The sequence below is a fragment of the Hippocampus guttulatus genome, chromosome 9, assembly GCF_054856545.1.
Source record: "Hippocampus guttulatus isolate MCC_2025c chromosome 9, RoL_Hgut_1.0, whole genome shotgun sequence".
Lineage (NCBI taxonomy): Eukaryota > Metazoa > Chordata > Actinopteri > Syngnathiformes > Syngnathidae > Hippocampus > Hippocampus guttulatus.
The window spans coordinates 7,292,841-7,314,238 of record NC_141269.1 but is presented as its reverse complement, the minus strand read 5'-3'; the positions used below and the strand labels follow the sequence as shown (position 1 = coordinate 7,314,238).

General features: G+C 43.0%; 1 protein-coding gene across 2 annotated transcripts in view; it reads right to left on the bottom strand.

Annotated features, from left to right (window-relative positions):
* Positions 1 to 19,835, bottom strand: part of ntn1a (netrin 1a) — a 44,485-nt gene extending 24,650 nt beyond the window's left edge. The window contains exon 1 of one of the 2 annotated variants that reach the window (XM_086119207.1): positions 18,698 to 19,835. In XM_086119207.1, coding sequence (XP_085975333.1) covers positions 18,698 to 19,733 — 1,036 coding nt within the window. In that variant the 5' untranslated portion in view covers positions 19,734 to 19,835. The remainder of the gene's footprint in view (positions 1 to 18,697) is intronic. The other variant, XM_086119206.1, reaches the window with a different exon arrangement.
* Positions 19,836 to 21,398: the final 1,563 nt, after the last annotated feature.

The following is a 21,398-nucleotide window of genomic DNA, read 5'->3' as shown; positions in this document are numbered from 1 at the left end:
TCAACAGCTCCTTCAATGCACTCTGCAACTAATTGAAAGGACTGCAAAAGACAAAGCAAACAAACAAAAACCCGGTGCAATTTTTCGCTGCCAAGTGGCAAATTTTACGGGATAGCGAGATGTTGATCGAGTAGTTTCTTTTTGCCGCGAGTTCTCGGGAAACATGTTTTTGCCGGGAAAAAGCTGGCTAATGAGTGTCTTTCCCAGCCTCTGCGGAGTGACCTCAGCCTTGGATTGGCCTTGCCTCTCTGGTAATTAGAGGCGCGTTCAAGGCGCAGAAGCGGAGGTTGAGGTTAAGCTCATCACACCCGCGATAACATCGCTAATTCAGCGACTTTGGTCGCAGCCGCAAATTGTTCTAAAGACACAAATTGACATTCTGACTGCATGTCCGCAAACTGGCTTCACTCAAATATGTAAACTAACAGGCCATTTGTTGTCTTTGGGATGATTTAAAAAGAAAAAAAAGAAAGAAAAAAGGCATTTTAAAGAGTAAGTCAGTGAAGAGGCGACTGCTAACGCAACATGAGAGGTTTGCTGGCTGTTCCAAAATTTCCTGTACGTGACGGGAGTATGTTTCCTTGTTGAATGTGTTTTGAATTCATATGAACACATCCTGTTGATTGTAAATGACATTAAATTGGGTTGTCATGGTAACTGGAACGTGTATACTTCCCAATACGCGTATTATTGAATAGATGGACCTGAAAACCTGAACTCACCCCCACTCACCCATTTTTAATTGCTTAATTTATATTTTATATTTACATTTATTTATATACTTTTTGTTCTACTTTCTCCCTTTCATAATTGTGCTGCTGTAAATTGGGAATTTCTCCATTATGAGACAAATAAAGGTTTTCTTATCTTATTAGTGAAGGTATGATTTTGAAGTAACATGGCAACGCACTGCATTTTTTTTTCTTCTTTAAATCACGTGTCAAACCCAAGACCCAGGGGCCAGATCTGGCGCGCCACGCCATTTTATGTGGCCCGCGAAAGCAAATCAAAGATGTCAACTTCCATGACCAAAATTTCAAATTCTCATTTGTAATTAGTAAGAGTGACACTGTAAGCATGTTCTTGTTACGAAACTCCACATTACAGTAACTTAAACAATAGGTGAATAAACTGTTATTCTTAACTTCTTTATATGGTTTCAATCATAACAGCCCTCCCAGGGAAACTCTCATTAAAATCTGTCCCGCCACAAAAATAAGTTTAACACCCCTGCTTTAAATAGTTCAACCGTGTGCATTCTTACCCAAGCTGGAATTTTCTACACAACTGAAACCTTTTTTTTGCTGCAGGTAGTACGGGTACTTTTTTTGGCAAACATAAAGCACAGATTTTTGCACCACAAGTTTAGATAAGAAAATAGTGCACAGATTATAGAGTGTAATTTTTAATTATATTACCATTGGAAAAAAAAAGCAATGCTCCTTTCTGTTGTTTAGCTCGCATTCGCATGCATTTTTCAACACCTAATTTTAATTATGACCTCATATTCATAAGAATTTGGGGTGGAACTAGATTATTTAATCAACTAATCAACAAATATTCATCAACTTGGCCCTGTTAGCAAAGCATCTTTTATTTTGTTCTCATTTTTCATTTCATAATTGAAGGCCCTCATGTTGACTGAGGTTGAAGCAATCATTTTGTCAGTGGGCGATAAAAAAAAAAAGAAAGAAAGTAGTCTGATGGTGATGAGAGGCATGCAAATAAAGACTCATGTAAAAGAGATTGCCACGAATCATTAAACAAAGAATTGCGGTTTTCCGGGAGCTCATTGTTGTGTGGGGTCGTTACAACCCTGCAAACATGACCATCATTATGCTGTCAATAATTAGTCGCATAATTCACGATAAGTGCCTCATCTTGGAGGCATTTCTTCATATTCAGCATTCCAAATCAACATGCCATTTTCGCTGAGCTCTGCACTAATTAGAATGTAATTCAAATGATACAACATTCACTTCATGGTGTGATTTGCTTACTTGGCAACTATATAATTGCCTTTTTCAAGCGCATACAATGATCTTATTTTTCCTATTTTAATTAATATTTTCAGTTAATTTATCATTTTGAATTATAAATAAATACACACATAAAGGAGTTCCATTGTGTTTTTTAAATAGCTATGTTATAACACAGTTACAAAGTATTCATAAACAGTTACAATTTACACAAGCGTCAACAAATCAGCTTGTACAAAATATATAAAAATATATTCTAGTGGTGCATGAGAACATGACTGAAATACAATTGATGACATTAACAATATAATTGAATGTATTCGAATGATGGTTGTAGCAAGCCATGCGTTTTTTTTTTAATCCAGTACAGTATATTTTTAAGTACAGTTCAATTGTATGCAACTTCTATGAAAAATACAATTGACATGACACTTTTCATTTAGCTTTAATGTGAAATACATTTTAATGTACTTTTTATGTTCAGTTTTGTTTTATTTTCCCATCATGTGCTAAAATTCAAACCTATCTTTTGTCACACCTATTTGACACAAAGCCACAAGCTCATCACATTTGTGGAAAATGTCACTTTGGGTTTGTTTGCCTTTATTATTCAAAGGCGACCTGCAAATCATCATGTCAATCATTAGGAGGCTATGCCAGCTGAATTAACTCTACTATTAACGCCGGGCACATTATTTTGATGCCCTCTCCACAATAAGCCAAGGCCCGTACACAGCGTGCATGAAATGGTCCGCATATTTCTCCCCGAAGGGCTCTGTCGCCATGTGGTGAGCTAATCAGGTCTTCTTGTCTCCAGCCAAAGCCACACAGAGGCACCACAACAAAGGAGGGCCTAATGGCCTCCAATTTCCCGCATTAGTGCCCATTTAATGGCTGACCTGCCCTCTCGTTAGGCGGCGCGGCATGGGAGCGTGCACACACATACACGCGCACACTTCCACAAAGCCTCGGGCCCACTTCCACCCTACTCTGAGTGGCATAATCGTCCTGCCTGTGATCAGCGGTGCAACCGCTTGCTGAGTAATCGCGCCTCTTTTGTGCACAATAGCGTCAAGGTGTGACAGGTTAAAGCAGGCCAAGAGTCTCTGTCTTGCCCATCCGCTTTTTCGTCCCCCAGGGGTGGTGAATTCCGCCATGAAGCGCGTGCTGCCTCATCATGGGAAGGAGTAGAAGGACTTTGTCACTGTACTTTAGTGGAATTGGGGGGAGGGGAGGGGGGTCTGCCTCATTTCAGGGGGTGATATTAAGATGAGTCAAATTTAAGATGGAAGTGGCAGCTGATGTCTGTGCCACTCACATAAATAAAGACCAAGTGGGGACCTCTAAGGTGGTCGGAATGTTACCGATTTGAAGCAATTTTTCTCACACATTGAAGTGAAAGATTCTTCAAACAGAGTAACATGCCTCTTCCAACTAAGTGACAGAAATCTCCGCATTCAAAAATTCTCGTGCAACCCGGTGAATTCAGTTAACTGACCTTATTTCGGTGAAAGTCATATACTTTGTCTTCTACTTGAATATTCACCAAAGCGACTTTAACTTCTCCCAACAGTTATTTTCTATTTTCTGAGGAACTTGTACTTTTACTCAAGTATCCCCTTTCAGGTAATTTATAATGCGTCGAAGGGGAAAGCGACAGTTGCTGTCTAAAGCCCCCACCCACCCACCCGTACGGCGGAGGCTCGGCTGGAGGGCGTCGCGCGTATGGCGGCTATGCCATAAAAATGCCATGGCTGGAGGATGACACTGGCAGCTCCCATTCAGGACGGCGGCCCCCTCGAGGCTGAATAAAGATTCTTCAGGACCCGTCGGGTCCCCCCAGCGAACAATGGCCTGCCGAGAGCAGCTGTCTTAATAGCGTGAGGACTGACAGCTTTGACGGCACCCGAAGCCGGAGACAACGCTCCGCTGTGTGATAACATAATACGAGCTAATCGGGTCGGACAGCCGGCGAACGCGTCGTGTACGTTTCCACGTGAGGCTGAGCCCGCGAGTGCTTTGGCAGACGTCGTGACACCTTGATGCTCAGGAACCCGATGTGAGAAAACGGATGTCGCGGCATCACGGAGAATCCTTCCTAAGCGGATTTGCGGTTCCCGTGGCAGGAGAGAGCAAGAACCACTGCTCCTTTACAGGAGAGCACTTGGCTGCTTATTGAATGCCTGATCTGCTAATCACAGCGGGGATCATTGCAGGCTTCCTCCTTGTGGAATAGTGTAGTCACTTCTGCCGCTTCCTCCACTCTAATTGTTTGACATCCAGCCATTAGCTCACCCTGTCACCTCTGTGCTCCAGCTCTACAAAACGCACGAGCAAAACAGACAAGCGAGACATCGATCCAAATCTCTAAATCACCTCCAGTCTGTTTACACTCTGGGTTTGGTTTCCACGACACAAGCGGATCATAGTGTTGTGGGTTCAAATATCTCCTGGCAGGTCCTCTAAATGTGTCTCTTGGCCCCCGAGGGCTTGTCGGGGATGGGCCGATGCTGTCACCGGGAGACGGTGAGATGGCCTCATTCACACACTTCATTAACGGTGATTCACGCTAATCCCAGAGGCCGGGCCAATCAAATCCGCCACTGGTCCCGGAACCTTGACAAAAGATTTTTGGAAGTCTTGACACTTGACGGGGTAAAATGGACGCTGGTATTTTGTCATGCCAACCCAGCAAACAATTGGTCCAAGACTGCAGACTGTGTTCACTTGACATTTCGATATTCTAAACATTTGGGTGAAACATTTGTTAGACCGTCTCGCATTCCCAATGGCGTATTAATCTCGCCATCTTTTTTCGATCCCTGGAGCTGATTCCAGCTGACTTGAAGCGGGAGGCTGGATACACCCTGGACTGTTTGCTACCCAACCACAGGACACAGTCACCAAATAACCATCCATGCTCACATTGACGCCTATGGATAGTTTCTTTTGGAATCCAACCCCCTTCAATTAACCTGCCATGCATGATTTAAAACCAGAGTGAGGTACGTTTGTGTAGATTTTCCAAATCATTTATGTCACCCTCATCCACAAAGCAGACGTATTCTTGGTTGTTTAACGTGGGAAACATGCTTGTGAATTTCCTTATTCATCCAGGTCATTTCATTCTCAGGGCATTGACTCGATACTTCAGCTGGACTGTTCTGATTGTCTTAGAAGACGTTTCGCCTCTCATCTGAGCAGGCTTCATCAGTTCATTCAACAAGGCTTTGCTTACTCCTGCACCCATTCGGCATCTTTGAGAGCAACCAGAACAGTCCAGTTGCGCTCGATTCAATGCGCCGAGAACCAAACGACCTGGATGCATGAAAATATTCCCCAGCATGAGACTCTCCAGGATTTTCCGTCCTACTGGAGGTTAAGCCCAAAGTGATATCATCTCACCTGAAAACCTAAGAACTCACATTACCTAATATCAGAATTCACAATTGATTCTGAAAAAGCGTGAGCCACCAGCAAGGTTTGACAGTCGCATTTTTTGCTACCTATGGAGATCAGATTAATGTAGATCCCTTGGAAAGAAGGAAAGGGACGACACTTCATTGTCGTCAGAATACCTTCTTTGTTTTTAATCTTTACCTACAGGAAGTGAGAGTGTCCTCAGGGAAGGTGACACTCCCCACTTTACTTTGGGAAATGCTTCCATGTTGGGCTGAGGCATCCTTGAGGATAAACAGATGAGTCTGGAATGAGGGATTAGCTGGGAATTGGACAAACTTCTGTCTGCTGCATTCAAGGTTTCCACTCCCTGATAAAATAGACTTTGGACAAAGCATCTCGTACGCGTGATATATTACGACACGTGGACTTCTGAAAGATACCAAAATCTCTTCATTAGCTTTGCTTGCTTTCTTTGTTCGTCATTGGAGCGAGTGGGAAGGTCCTCTTGAAATCCTTTTTTTTCTATAAAAATGAATCGTATGCACCCAGATGAAAGTGAAAGTATTTCAACCCTTTCATGCACCCTGTAACCTGATAACATGAGAAGCTGTCCACTGTAGTAACCCCTGTCCCTGAAAGGATTAAAGGTCACCAACCTGACTCCCTAAAACTAAGTAGTGCCCACTGGGCACCAGTTTCAACATTTTATGCAAAATTGAGTAAACCTGTCATTCATTCATTCGTTCAGACAACCGAGACTTCTTCGTTCAGATCATATTTCTCAGCTTCTGAAATAACCCAGGACCTCCCTTAGGGCACAATTCCCCTCAGTGGTACAATTCAGTTGGACTCAGGTCACAACATTGAATTCTGATCCAACTTTTCTAAACGGAATGCAAAAGTCCTGTCCCGCTTTGAGAAAAGCAAGAGATAGCAGTTATTTTGGTATCGAGAAAGACCAAAAAAAAAAAAAAAGTACCAAAACTCAAGACTGAGTTTTAGTTGACTGTATCATATTTTCTCATTTCCACCAGGGGCCAGTTGGGCCTTCCCCACTGAAGATGTCACTTGAGAGTGGTACCTTGGCAACTGAGCCGAGTCGCTCTGTAAATCTTTGCGAAGCGGCGCAGAGGAAGACTTTGAAATGGAACGGAAGAGAAATAAATCAGACTGATTAATGTTCTAATGATTTGAAACTCCACCAGCTGGCTCGCACCGCAACCTTAGCTGACAGCTGATTTCAACGGGCTGGACAGAAAGTTCTACTTGCACTCAGGTGCGATAAGAGCTTTGCCCAGTTCTCCAAGACAAATCTGTTCCCGCAAATCATATTTTACAATCTTATTTCATGGAGTAAGAGCTAATCTGAGGGTGTGTGTGTGTGAGCTGTACATTGTTGAATGTTTGCCACAAAGTCAAGCTTATGTAGAGATGGGTAGGCGTGAGCAGGAAGCTGCCACGGGGGCCATAAATCTCAAACGTCATAGCACACTTTCTGCTGCGACGCATTTATCGCTCTTACTTTTCCCCCTTTCATATTGGTCTCGGATCTGACTTATAATCCCCCCCCTGAATTTCTCAGCATTCATCGCTTTACGAAAGAAAAGCCATCGGTCCGAGAGGAGAGAAACCCTTCTAGGTTCCTTGGCAGGTTTGCCTTCATACGGATTGTTTCTGACACTGATGGAGCGGAGAGATTTTGGCTCCACAATAATACTTAGTCCATTTCTCTGCGCCCAGTAACATTTTAACAATTGCCAGCAAAAATCAAGGCACACAGTGTACGACCTCTGCTCACTGCGCAAGGTTGGAACAGTAGCCCTTCGTCGAAATAGTAGGAGACTGTCGTATTTTCCGTCCCCCATAATGCGATGTGACACTTGCAACTCGGACAGGAAGGATACAATCGAGGAAGGAAAATGAAAACCCCTCTGATTTGGGGAAACCCAAAACCTCATTGTGATTTAGTCATCGCAAGATGGCAATTAGTGAAAGGGCGCCTGCTCTTTGCCAGAGTCAACAAACGGCTTCAGCACGAGGGAGGAAATGTAGAGTTTTGCAATAATGTAGATTTGTCACGCCAGTAAATGCTCAAATAACTGCATTTCTATATTTACTTTGGTGGCGGCAAAATTCCAAATGTTATTTTAACCGACTTTTATTGTTTTAGGGTTTTTTTTTTTTTTTTTTTTGCCAAATAGAATGATGAATTTCCCCTAAAGCAAACCAGGCTAGGTTCCAGCTTCACCCAGGAACCTGGATGGACGAATTGATTTTTTAATATGTGAGGTACCCACAAAATAAATACCGTATTTCCTCAAATAGTGCACTGACAACAGTACTGTCCTTCAAGTAGAAGCCTCCTTTCTTTCACTCCAGGAGCACACGTGCAGTGTCACTCCCTAAATTTGTACCATTTGTGCCATGACATGCAAACATGCACTGTGCAATAACTGCATATTTGGACTCTGTTGCTAACCAAAACAACAGCACCTTTCACACCATAAACAGTCTTTCGGGTGACTTAAAGTGTGGGGTCTTGTCTGTTTCTACCCAGTAAAAAAAAAAAGATATTATGTGATATGTCATTCTTTAACAGTGATTCGTGTCCAGTGTTTATACATCCATACATTTGTCGAATTAAAGGTCTTCTCTCTCATCCAGAACACCCGCACCCCATCAGCAGTTAAGAAATGAATGCACACGGTATAATTGAATTAATGCATTTGTTTATAAAAAGTAATCAACTCGACGGACATTAGGTTTTTTTTTAAAACGCCTGTTTTAGACCGATTTTGGCTTGTGTGTCGCTGATACTGTATCACGAAACACAGTTGTAGACATCTTAAGCAGTGATTCCATAATTGCCGCTTCCAATTGAATTTGTCTTAGAATTAAAAACAAAACCAATGTAATTAAAAAAAAGTTAAAAACACCTTATAGTATCCATAGGTTAATAAAAATGTCAAAAGTTGAAAAAATGTTCAATGACTGTGAGCAGCGTTATCAGGCAGTGAATAGGAAGTGACAATGTAAAATCAACCTGCATGTATTTTGAATAGTGGCCAAAAACATTTTCAGCATTTCTTAAATAGGCCACTGAAACATTATATGATCAGAAAAAATGCATTGACATATTGACACTTATTTTTCACCTCCATTGCTTCATACATTTCTATCCGACATGCTGCACGCTGTTGTCTCTGTGAAATATGAAAATCGAGAATATTGCAGCAAGAGGTGTCATTTTCGATGAGGTCATCGCCCGCTGGCCACTGTTATTCTTTTCCTTCTTTCTTTTTTTGCCATCGCTCCAGTCTTTATTTCATTTTTTTTTCTGACTTTGTTATTGGCGCTCTGGGTTCATTTCATTTCCCGCCCACTGCATTGGAAACCTTGCGCAGAAACCTGATATTGTCTGTCTAGTTTAAAACCACAACTGTTCAACATAAAACCCATAACCTGGACTTTCTAACAAGTACAGCCAAAATGATTCATAGCATGGCCTCATTTGAACTTGAAGTTAATTGCGGATTGTTGAATGTGTTCGTTGCACGGCCAGCTACTGGCTTGACATTGTACCTTTGAGTGTGTGTCAATTGCATCAGCATTGGTGGGTTGTTAAGCCACCATGGTGGAATAAGAGAGCAATATCCCACCATGGGCGGTATCAGAACAATAACAGAAGCCAGAATGTCAGAAAGCCCACCTGGTAGATTTCTGTTGGAGAACGACAGAGATCTCATCCTCACATCCATCTCAGAGTCAATTCAACAGAGCCAGAGCCAAGTTTCCGCCTCGTTTTCGACACTCCCTGCTCACCCCCTCCATTTTGGTAATGAATCTTCACCATCATCTCATAACACAAATATTACCTTGAATGACTCAATTTCCTTATAATTTCCTTATCGGCCCCCTTATATAATTAGGTTTCCTTTGTTTGCTTTGTCATCCTCCGCCGTGGACCCTATTAGCCTGTTATTACAAGCAGGGAGGGAACTCATCTGGGAAATTTCAATTTAAATCACACATAACCCCACGCGCGCGCACACGCAGAAGCACCACGGCGAGTTATTTAAATTATGCTCGGTGGTAGCACGCTGAGTCAAGTGCCTCTCTTCCGTCGCTACGTCTCCCCTACCCTGCCTCACTTTCCCTCTCTTGTCGGCCCGTCTCCCCACCAGCCCTATGCAGAAGCTCAATCAGCTGAAGCCAGCAATTTGTATACTCCTATGTTGCTCTCAGTTGGACACTGAGCCTAATTAATTGTCTCTTTTGTGCCGAAAGTGGAGGGGGGGGGGGGGGGCGTGCGGAGGCTTCGGGTCGGGGAGAGATAATGAAAAGGGAAAGAGTCGGGAAAAGGAAGACGCCTTCCTTCTATGCTCGAGAGCCTCTTTCACACAGATTCCACGTACGTGCTGCGTCCTATTCGCCGGTGCCAGGCAGGATGATTTCACATAGTTAAGTGTTCTAATGTTACCATCCAAAATTCACGGTTTGCTTTTGTAAGTGTAGCTCCTGTGGGCAAAATATCCTCTGAGGTTTTATTCGGTTTTAGAATCGGATGGCGGTCGCTCTCAAATGCATTCCTGGACCGTATCAAGCCCACGGACCGTAGGTTGCGTATTTTTTGCCATGTGCCTTCATTACCGAGCTAAAAAAAAGCAAAGAAAGAGTGGGACAAAGACAGCATGAGTGGGAGGGGGTTTGCAACACTGAGGACCTCCCACCCCTTCACCCCCACCATGTGTGTTATCTGTGCGAGCTAATGAGTGATGGATTAACCTGGGCTCACCCCTAGCAAATTGAAATGACCTTGCAAACTTTCGCCTCCAACCCCCCAAAAAAACAAAAAAAAAACCTTCCATTCCACTTCAGCCAAACTGATGCAACAATGTTCATATCATGCATGGTGTGCGCCGCTGAAGATGACTGCAGTGCATCCGGTGCTGACCTCTGCTGTCTGAGATCTCTTTGTGCAAGCGTAACAACGGCAACAATGAAAAGCAAACGAGGTGAAAGCATATTCCATGGATGACACACAAACACCAGCAAGACTGGAAGGCACCAATGACGTTGGTGGCGTTAAAAAGCCCCTCATGACCTGATGACACACACACACGCATGCACGCACACACACACACACACGTACACAACCCAAGCCGTGACTTATATGGGAAAGACAAAGCCATTGGTCATAAATTAGCCTGAGCTATTCACCATCACACACAAGGAATTCCAGTGACTGTTTTTTTCCCAGTCAGCTTGTTTGACGCTAAATGAAAGTTTGATATGTCGCAGGTACATTCGTTTTATGCTCTATTTGTGTGCGTGTGTGTGTGTACTTGTATTTCTGATGCTCAGTCAGCAAAGCGATTTTTCGAGATACGAGCTGTGATTTGGCCAAAGTTTTGCTCCGACTTGCAAGCAAAAATGTTTCATGCGAACGCTATATGGTGGCAGTGAACTCAAATCAACTCACTTAATAACAAGCAGACGTTTAGCAATTCGTAAACATTTTTTCTTTCTTGCCGCTGCCATTTGATGTTTAACTAAACATAAAACAAAGAATAACACATTGTGTATTTAAAAAAAAACGAACAATTTACCTTGAGATAAGTTATTTTACCTTCATGTTAACAATGCAGAAAGACACAGATGGGCTAAGAAATAGCATCAGTTCCATGATGCCGTTACGCTTTAAGTGACAGATATTTGAGCACAAAAGATGGAGCAGCACATGTAGACAGATTATAAAACAATGTTCACAGGCAAATATTTTTTATTCTCTGCAAAAAATGACTAATATTGCTGCTGAGGAGTTCTAACATTTCTCGTCTCCATGCATAACCTTGTGTCTGTATCAAACTGCCCCCAGCTGGCTATGGCGTTCACACCAGGAGGCGGAGCACTGTCAATTGAATTCAAGCGAAAAATGGGGTCAAAGTTTCATTCTTTATATTCCATTGAATTATGTCATTCATTTATGTTTTTAATAAATATAATCTTAGAGAGTGTTACAGTTTTTGTTTCGTTTCATAACACACGTTACAAACATTTGACACGTTGATTTGATGTGAGTGTGATATGGTTACACGAACCCAAAGAGAAAACGTTTCCAGCGTGTCTCCGTGTGTTCTTGCCTGTCTTTTAAAATGACAAGAAGAGCGTTAAGCTCAAGCAACAGTGAGCTGTCGCTCAGATGTGCTCCCGACGCCGCCGCCGACGACACCGCCTGTAACTCCATCAGGCCATTAATCACACGTCGCCACGTGCAGCAGCAGCCCTGTGGGCCTTGATGAGCTTTCGCTCACATTTGGTGGACCTGTCAGCGACTTGTGCGACTGTTGCCAGGTAGATGTTAGACAGCACCTCTGACCTTGCATGAAATTCTTTATTTACACACACACACACACACACACACACACACACACACACATATATATATATATATGGTATTTTGGACTGGTACCAGGGCAGAGACAGGCATATATTCTTTATCACTGCATGAAATGAGCTGACTGATTTCAAACCCTTCTGAGTGTGTGTCTCCAGTATTATACTGCCCCCAAGTGGCTTTGGCTTGCACACCAGAAGGACCAGCACAATGTCCAATAGAATTGAAACACACAATGTGGCAAAAACGTTTTATATCTGGAGATTGAATTTTGTCAATACTATATGTTTCATGAAGATTTTCTGAAGCAAACCGGTTTTCGTTACACCCTTAACCACCACCTATATGTCTCTCTTTTTGAAGGGCTTTTGATGGAGACTGTTTCAATTTCACTCAGCTCTTGACATTTTAACAATTGCCCATCCCTAATTTTAATGCAGCCATCATGTTTAGTATCACATTCAGACTGTGCTTCAAGATGTGACAACGTAATGGTTGCTAACCACCTCAGAGACTCAATCCCAACATTGACGTCATGATATTGCCGAGCTTATTATGTGACCAATGTTTCCATATGTTTAAAGCAACTCCCCGTCTCTCATCTCGGTGCGATAAAGTATCAGTCAGCATTTTTTCTTTTTCAAACAACAATGTGGGACTGTGGTAGAGTTAAAAATATATATACAGTATATGGAAAAATAAAAATATATAACACAAGACAGAAGATAATCAGCTTCACTTTTGAGGCAAGGTTGCGCTTCATCTCACCCACAAGCCTGAGTATGAGTGCTTTCGAAAATGAACTGTTGGCACACCACTCATGTCATGTTAGCACTCATATCTCTGCTAGGATTCTTGTTCAGATTGAAACGATTCAAGGCGTTATAACACAAGGTTTGTATGTGGTGAACAAGTACAGTCATTGGCTTCTTAAGGTACTCACCATGTGTTTGTGACCAAGCATAATTATTAGCCTCGTATTCATCACGGTTTCTTTGAAGTTTAACTCTGGAGGAAAAAGCCCTCCTCTATTTTAGCTTTAAATGTGGCCATTCTGTCCATTCATGCCAGCCAAGGTCCCTAATGGAGATAATGAGTGAAAGTTACTTGTGAGTGTTAAGTGTGACCACATCGACTTGTTTTCTGGCGCTTTGGATTGATTACACACAAATGCTTGGCACTCCCGCTCTCGCACGCGGTCATTTTGTGCCAAATCACAGGATGCGCGCATCACCCGCCAAACCACCTCGTTCAGCCAATTTATTCATGACGCATGTTTAACGATATAATTTCAAAAGAGCAGTGTGTGCGTGTATGTGTGTGTGTGCCTTGTGTCCGTGAAACACCTTGGATGTCACAGCTTGCAGCAATTAGGCTAGTTTACTTGTTTGGGTATTTGCGCACGTCAGAAATGTCATAACACACAGACAGCTTACATGAGAAAAATATGTAATGACAAGAGATACATGTAAAATATCCGCCCTACAGTGATCATGATGCCATTTTTTGTGATCGATACTGGCTGAGATATTGAACAAAATGTAATTTTTTAATGATTAAAAATGTAGAAAAACCCAAACATCGCATGGAACCTCCAAATTCAAATGCATGAAATGTGGTACAATTTGGACTATATGCGTCACACAAATATGCCTCCAAAGTCAAACAAAATTTGGAACTCTTATTTGCCAAACCACATAACTATGTCAAATGAAAGACAATCTGGCAATATTCACAGGCATGTGTTTTTTCTTTTCTACTAATTTCATACACAAATTAGTTTTGCCAAGCTAATGTAAAACGGAAATAGCATGTAGCGGAATATAGCCTAGCATAGGACTAATGGCTAGCATGACAACGAGCCATTTCCTGTTCCTTCTTCACAATGTGTCTACAAAGCGTCTCATGAATGACAATGTCGATCAAGCTTGAACCTTAATGTCTTTCGAAAGGCAGACTATTGCAACAGTTTTATGTCAAGAAGACTGGAAGCAGAGCCAAAGAAGAGACCAATTATCCTCAGCATCTTCCAAAGGTGAAATGACCTCATTGTAAAAACGTGTCTTTACAAAAACAAAACTTGGGTTAGAACATTGCTCTGGCCTTCGTAAACGTTGAGTTCAAGTGCGGACACAAGGAGACAAGTGGAAGTGGGAACATGCCAAGAGCCGACACGGAACATGCCTCCTTCAGTGGCCGCATGGCTCCCTACCAAACTGTTTCCCAACAACAAGGGCAAGGGTCCATTGCTGAAACACACACACACGCAGACACACAGATTCACACTTTGACTTCTGCACCGCATTGTGTGTTATAGGTCAAACACTTAATTTTTTTTAAGGAGGACGTAAAATGGAAAACTGGCTTTTTAATGTTTGTATACAAGCAGTTGCCTGGCTGCCCAATGAAGTGTGAAATTAAACACCTAGAGAAAATTCTTTATCGGTCGAAAAAAAAATATGTTGGTTTCTAAAAAGGCCTGTGGGAGAGCCATGTTGTACTTGTTTTATAAAAGGGGGCTAATTTACAGAACAGCTAAAGACTGACATAGCTGCACCCCTGATCATCATGATAATGACATCCGTACTTGCAATTGGCGCAGCAGTTTAAAGGTCCCTCTCAAACAAGCTAATTTCAGCAACACAAAAAATAGGGGGTGTAAAGTGTAATACAGATTTTGATCCTTGGGGTATTTTGATGAAACCATGTCAAAGGCACGTTTCCAAGACACCAGGAAACTGTTTAAAATTGTGAAGAAAACTCACAATATGTCTCCTTTCATCTCAAAGGCAACATTGAATTGAATAGATGTTCGAGTTGGCGGAGTTCAATGTGGTTTTTTTGTTTTGGGCGGGGGTGACTTTTTGGACCAATCTTTAACGTTTGTCGATAGCAATGAGAATCATTAAAGAGATGGAGTAATAATATATGAACATAAATTAAGCTCAAAGCTTTTGTTCTCTGCACTGTATACAATATTAACTTAGTCCTCCTCTTCAAAGCCTTGCTCACTCAGATTGATCCTCTGTGCAAAACTGCCATTGAATCAAAACCCAATTGCTTCTGGAACGAGCGTCCTGACAAGCGAAGAGCAGCTCCAAAATTCCTGCTGGCGAGAGCCCCTGCCAACACGCTGACATTAATTGCTTCAAGATCCTGCAGACATCCACAAAAGCCGCCATTTGTAACATGCATCGCTTTTATTTCATGCTAAATGATTTTGATCACGCAACTTTGCAGTTCTCAATCATCAGTCGTTTTTTTTTTTTAAGCTGTTTTAGCCAAATGCCAAAATACAGTCTGTTTTTTTTTTTTTTTTGGTTTGTTTACATGAGAAACTGATGAAAAATATACTCATACAATTCTACGGTTAAACGCAAGCCATTGTGACCCGTTGGTCGGCTACCAATTTGCTTGGACTTTGAGGCAATTATTTCCAAAGGAAATCATAAAAATTGTTTAATATTATCCACTCCACGAACAAATTTTCCCCGTCATAAAAGCTTTAAATAAGTCGATTCAAATTAGCATGTACAAGTACAGAAGCATGGAACTGCCAAGGTGGCGTGAACATTTTTCACTGTCAAATACGAGTTGAACGTATTTGCCAGTTACGAACGGACATATTTGCATGTTGGAACATGGCATAGTAGACTATCTAAACTTTCTGTTTGGGGTCAATCAGAGGCTCTTTCAAAGATGGCAGGTGTTGACCCCTTTACACATGAGTTCAAATGCGTTTGGTGAACGCAGTCATACGTTTCTGAGTGATTAATTTTAAACTTCCACTATCCCAGAAAAAAAATCTCTGATATTCAGTTGAGTTTTACTGCTTATACTGGAGGTCTAATTGAAATTATTTATCTTGGCTTCATTTGAATTGGGGTGTGTAGACTTTTGAGATCCACTGCAGCTCCCAACAAGGGGAAAACATCCTTCCTCTGTCCGCTCTTATCTGTGTTTACGACTCCTTTTATAAACCGATGCTATTTTCCGTTCAGACGATCAGCTCGGCCTTTGCAGCGTCTGTTTTATCTCCCCCCGCAGCTGACGGAAAGACGAACCGTGAGCCAGCAACGTTGCTGGCGCGGTATCGCATCAACTGCGGTGTAGCAAAAAGAGACCGAAACAAGAAGACCAACAGGAACGATCAGGAGGCTTTTTACACTGTCAACATTAGCATTTATATGATCGGGAGGCAATTTGAGAGAGGCCCGTTGTGCGGCTTTCTGCTAATTCTGCTGGGGAAATTATTAGAACAGTCGAGCCAAAGAAAGCAGCTGTTGCCATCGTGGAGCTCCAACGTACTGTGTGAATCAAGTAAGCCTTGACACACCGCTTTTAATCAATGATTAAACCCAGCGGTTCTCAAACTTTGTACACATCAAGTGCCACAACAATTTGAAAATGATTTGGCTCTCAAAGTACGACCATCACGACGAACATTAAAATGCAGTAGTGTAGTTGATCGGCGTAAGTATTCATTAAAAACAAATGTGTGTGTGTGTTTATATATGTGTGTACATATATATATATATATGTGTGTGTATGTGCTCAATAACCCAAATGGTAAAAAAAAAAAAAAGGTGATGGTTGCGTGGGGGGGGGGGGGGAATTGAGGTTGGCGCATGAGGGTCCTTCATGATCCTTATGGATGTAATCAGTAAAGTGCACTCGAAATAAAGAGGCGCTGACACGTCTTTTCCCCCCCTCGTAGCTTGTTTATTTGGGGGATGGTGAATGGTGTCCTCATGTATTACAGGAACAGAATTTGAAGAGTTTGAAATGTATCGTGAAAAGAAAACTGAATGACTTGACGAGTGGCACAACGGCCGAGTGGTTAGCACGTCCACCTCACAGGTCAGAGGTTGTGGATTTGTGTCTGGGCTTCAAGTTTGGTGTTTTCATGTTCTTCTGCTAACCCAAAGATTTAAAAATAATGCAGGGTGTACCATCAATCCAAATATGGCAACATTTTGCTCAATTTTGTGCTTTGTGCAGTATCAGCGTGCCCTTGAGCAAGACTCTCAACCCCAAAATAGTCAATGCGCATCTTGTTTTTATTTTAATTTCAAAATGAAGCAACTGTTCTTTTTATTACTGGCGAATCTACATCTATAACTGTTCCGGGAGTCTCCCGTAGATTAGACACGGAGATTTTTGTAAGGCCGGAAAACATTCAGAAATGCGTAAAATTCCTTTTTTTTTTTTTACTTCCAATTAAAAATAGATCACTTCTGCAGTTGCTAAACGCACAAAATATGTGTTAATGTCGTCGAACGGTCCTCATGAGGATGAAATGATTGCCAGTTCGGATTAACAATGTTTGTCTTATCTTTCAAATGACTATAGATATTAAATTTGACTTTTAACGTTGCACATGTATAACTATGTATTTGAAAAAGCATGCCCTGACCTCGAGAGTCAAACCCATTGTCGAGTTTAAGTTAAAACACTTTGTGATGATGGAGCAGCATGTTCACGGTGGATATCTGTGAGCTTTCGCAAAGGCCACAGTCAACAAACAGAAAGCTCTGAAACACCTGCCATGTGTCAACGTGGCCGGCAACTGTCAAACAATATTTACTCACTTCAACTTTTTTTTTTTTTTTTTTTTTTTTTTTTTTTGCTGCAGAGTGCAGCACAAATAGTTAAATACAGCAGTTGTCGGTTTTGGGAAAATAGGCGGTTCATTACAAACAACCGCAGTGGTTATTGTTATTATTCTGTTAGATATGTATCAGGCTGAGTTGCACCTACTGTATATAAGAACTGCAATTAAATAGATGTAAGAAATGAAGCAGATGAATGACATTGGAATATGAGAATGGTGAGCTCTTGCCAATAATTGCTAGCAATGACCTTTTTTCATTCCCCTGGTAAAACATCCAACAATCAAATACAACGCTGAAGTTAGCAATATTTTAATCCTCTAGAAAATTCTGGTGACTAATGTAATTCTTCTAATTATTATTATGATTATTATTGTTGTACCTGCATGTGGTTCCATTGTAAAGGATTGATTACGAATAGAATTCTCTTTGTTTTCTAATTGCCAATGTACTCAATCCATCACGAAGTATCACTACAAAAGCACTTTCCTAGTTTGCCTGCATCAAATTCAATTCAATTATGCTTTTGTGTTGTGTGCTTTACGGATTCAAAGCGAGGTTCAATATTTATGATAATATCAAAAATCACAGGCTCCAGGATCCTCACAATCGTAAACAGCATAAGTGGTAACGGTATGAAAAATGCAGCGATGAGGAAACCAGCAAAATAATAAACTGCACTCATTAAAATATTAATACCGTGGTATTTTTTTCAGAACTGAATAATAATCATGATTTTCATGGTCCTATTACGGTATGCATTGGACCAGGAGTGTTGAAATCTAGTCCTTGGATTTCAATGTCTCCCTCCTTCATCACATCTGATTCAAACGATCAGCTCATCAGCAAACTTACATAACAGTCCAAAGTTGGGTCAAATTGACCCAAGTAGTGGATCCGTCCTATTCTTTTAACCAGCAGTTTTAAGGCGTATGGAGACATTTTCATCATAGTCACAATGAATATTCATGTAATATGGGAAAACTGTAGAACTATGTAGAATATATAAACGATTACGACTATGACTACCCCTGCATCTATACTGGAACTAATCATCATCCTCATCGCTATCATCAATTAGTGTTTAGCTTTGTGAAAGCCACTTTTAACTAAACTGAATGTGATGGTTAGTGAGTCTAACATCAGCATTAATAGCGATTCGAAAACTGTCGTAATCATGATAATAGTACTGATACTACGACTAATAATAATAATTGTCCGAATAACAGGCCAGCGAACGAATGAAATCAAGTTCACATTTCCGGAGAGAAAGAGCAGCAGAGGGGAGAAAAAGGGTACGCACTCACCGACGCACTCGTTGGCCTCCCGGGCCGTGGCCCTCTGCCACGGCCGGTCGTAGTGGAAGGGCTTGCACCTGTCACACTCCGGGCCGGCGGCGTTGTGCTTGCACTCGCACACCAGCTCGCCGTCGCGGTCCTTGACGCAGCGCGACGCGTGGCCGTTGCACTTGCAGCGGCCGCCCACCTGCAGGTCGGACACGGCGTAGAAGTACGAGTCCCGCGCCAGCTCCGAGTCGTCCTCGTTCTCGTCGCCGAACGTGTGCAGCCGGCCGAAGGTGACGCGGATGTCGGTGGCCGTCACCCAGTCCTGCAGCACGGGCGAGTTGTCGAAGTCGTGCGCCGAGGGCCGGCCGTCCAGCGTGCTGAAGGCGATCAGACCTCCGTTCAGCGGGAACATGTCCGTGTGCGAGTCGGTGCAGATGGCCTCCTGCTCGTTCTGCTTAGTGATGGCGGCCCGATTGGGCTTGTTGTACATCTTGCGGCACTGGCTCGAGTAGAACTGGAAGGGCACCCACGTCTTGCCGTAGTCCATGGACTTGGAGATCACCATGGACTCGGGTCTCGGCGAGCAGAACTGGAGGCTGACGTAGGTCACCTCGAACTTCTTGCCCAGGGAGAGCGTGAGCGTTACGTTCTGCGGGTACTGGACGAAGTTCTCCGACTGCCAGCACGTCAGGTTGTGCGGGTTGTTTAGGTCGGTGAGGTACGCCGGGGGCCGGTTCCGCTTGGGGTCCGCCGCGTCGCACGTGTGGCAGCTTCGGCTCCTCTCGTCCGCCTTGTCCGCCGAGCTGAGCACGCAGTAGCGGCTCGCGCTCCGGTGGCCGCAGGTGCTGGACACCTTCACCTCCTTGCCGAACGCCGAGTTGACGAAGTCCGGGATGCAGCGGCGCGGGGTACCGTGCTCGTCGTAGCACGGGTCCGGGGGCGAGGTTTGAGCGGAGAAGAGAGCCGAGCCCCCGCCGCCCGCGCCGTAGCCGCCCGCGCTGCTCCGCAGAGAGGCGGCCAGCAGCACGGCGAGCGCAGCGTCCAGAGCCCGGAACATGTTCGGTGAGTGTCGGGTCCGAAAGTGTCGGTACTGCTGCTGCTGGAGGAGGAGGAGGAGGAGGACAGGAGGAGAGAGAGAGAGAGGGAGGGAGAGAGAGAGAGAGAAACGCAAGGAGGGAGGCAACGAGAGAAAGTTTGCTGGAGAGGGGTGCACTTGCACCAAGTCTTTACTGATGATCTGCTGATTCCAACAGTGAGTTTTCCCTCCTTTCATTATATTTGTGATTCGTTTTGACAATTATTCTTAATGTACAACCGAGAAAATGACGGATTCGTCTTTGGTCATGAGAGACTGTAAAATAAATAATGCTCTTTGGTTTTGTCATGGAGTGAAAACGTGTGATTAGTTTTTGGTCATGAGTATTCATAAATGTTTTTTTTTTTGTGAAGAAGAGATTGCAAATGAATTGATTGTATATAATTCGGAATTTGTGTCATCAAAAATGTGTTTTATTTCATATTTTTTGTCTGTTAGCATTACAAAATAAATGTCTTTTTGTCTGATAGAAAATATTTTATCTTGCTCTTTTGTCATGGAGGCACTTTTTGGGATGATACAGTTCTTATTTTATTTCCAGAGAGTATCTCACACGGGCGGCCAGTGGTTAGCGCGTCGACCCCACAGTGCAGAGGTTCCGGGTTCAATTCCAGCTCCGGCCTCCCTGTGTGGAGTTTGCATGTTCTCCCCGGGCCTGCGTGGGTTTTCTCCGGGTACTCCGGTTTCCTCCCACATTCCAAAAACATGCATGGCAGGCTGATTGAACACTCAAAAATTGTCCCTAGGTGTGAGTGTGAGCGTGCAGATGGTTGTTCGCCTCTGTGTGCCCTGCGATTGGCTGGCAACCGGTTCAGGGTGTCCCCCGCCTACTGCCCAAAGTCGGCTGGGATAGGCTCCAGAACCCCCTGCGACCCTTGTGAGGATTAAGCGGGTCAGAAAATGGATGGATGGATATATCACACATTAAAAACCATGCACATAAAATACAGCAAATGCAAAGTCAGCAGCCTTAGTGCGGGGGTTAGATGGCTTGTGCGCGAGGTGCCGCGTAGCTTGCCGGAGACCTTTTGCTTATTGCTGTAGGAGAAGCAGCAGCGACATCTCGCGGCCAATTGGTCAAACAACAGGACATAATTTCGAGACTGCTATCGATCCATCTATCTGTCTTGTGTGTCTAATCGTTTCATGTACGTCGCCATTTCATTTTATTTATAGTGACTAATAATACGGCATTTTTGTAAACTGACGTTTCACGCATTCAGAAGCATGATGACTCTTGCCCGGCCTGTTGTCATTGTTTAGCGCGTGTTTCAAAGAAGGGGAATTCATAATCGCACGATGCTGTGGGAAATGCAAATGAGCAGCAAAGAAGGAGGAGGATGCTGGGGCCGGGTGCAGGGGGAAGTAAAGGTCACAGTAGTTTCCCGAGAGAAGGCAGGAAGCTGCACCGAGCAAATGAGGAATCCGCTCAGGGGACGTTTTGTTAGGCATACCTGTTGCAATCTCGTACATTTGTGTGTTGGTAACAGTGCTGGAGACGTCAACGCAGGTGAAAAAAAAAAGATTTTCTGAAGTTGAGACGTCATTTGAAATTTTGAACTGACCTTAATGTTGAAAGATGATCGTATAATTGTACATTTTTACACAGTTAATTTTTTTTAAATT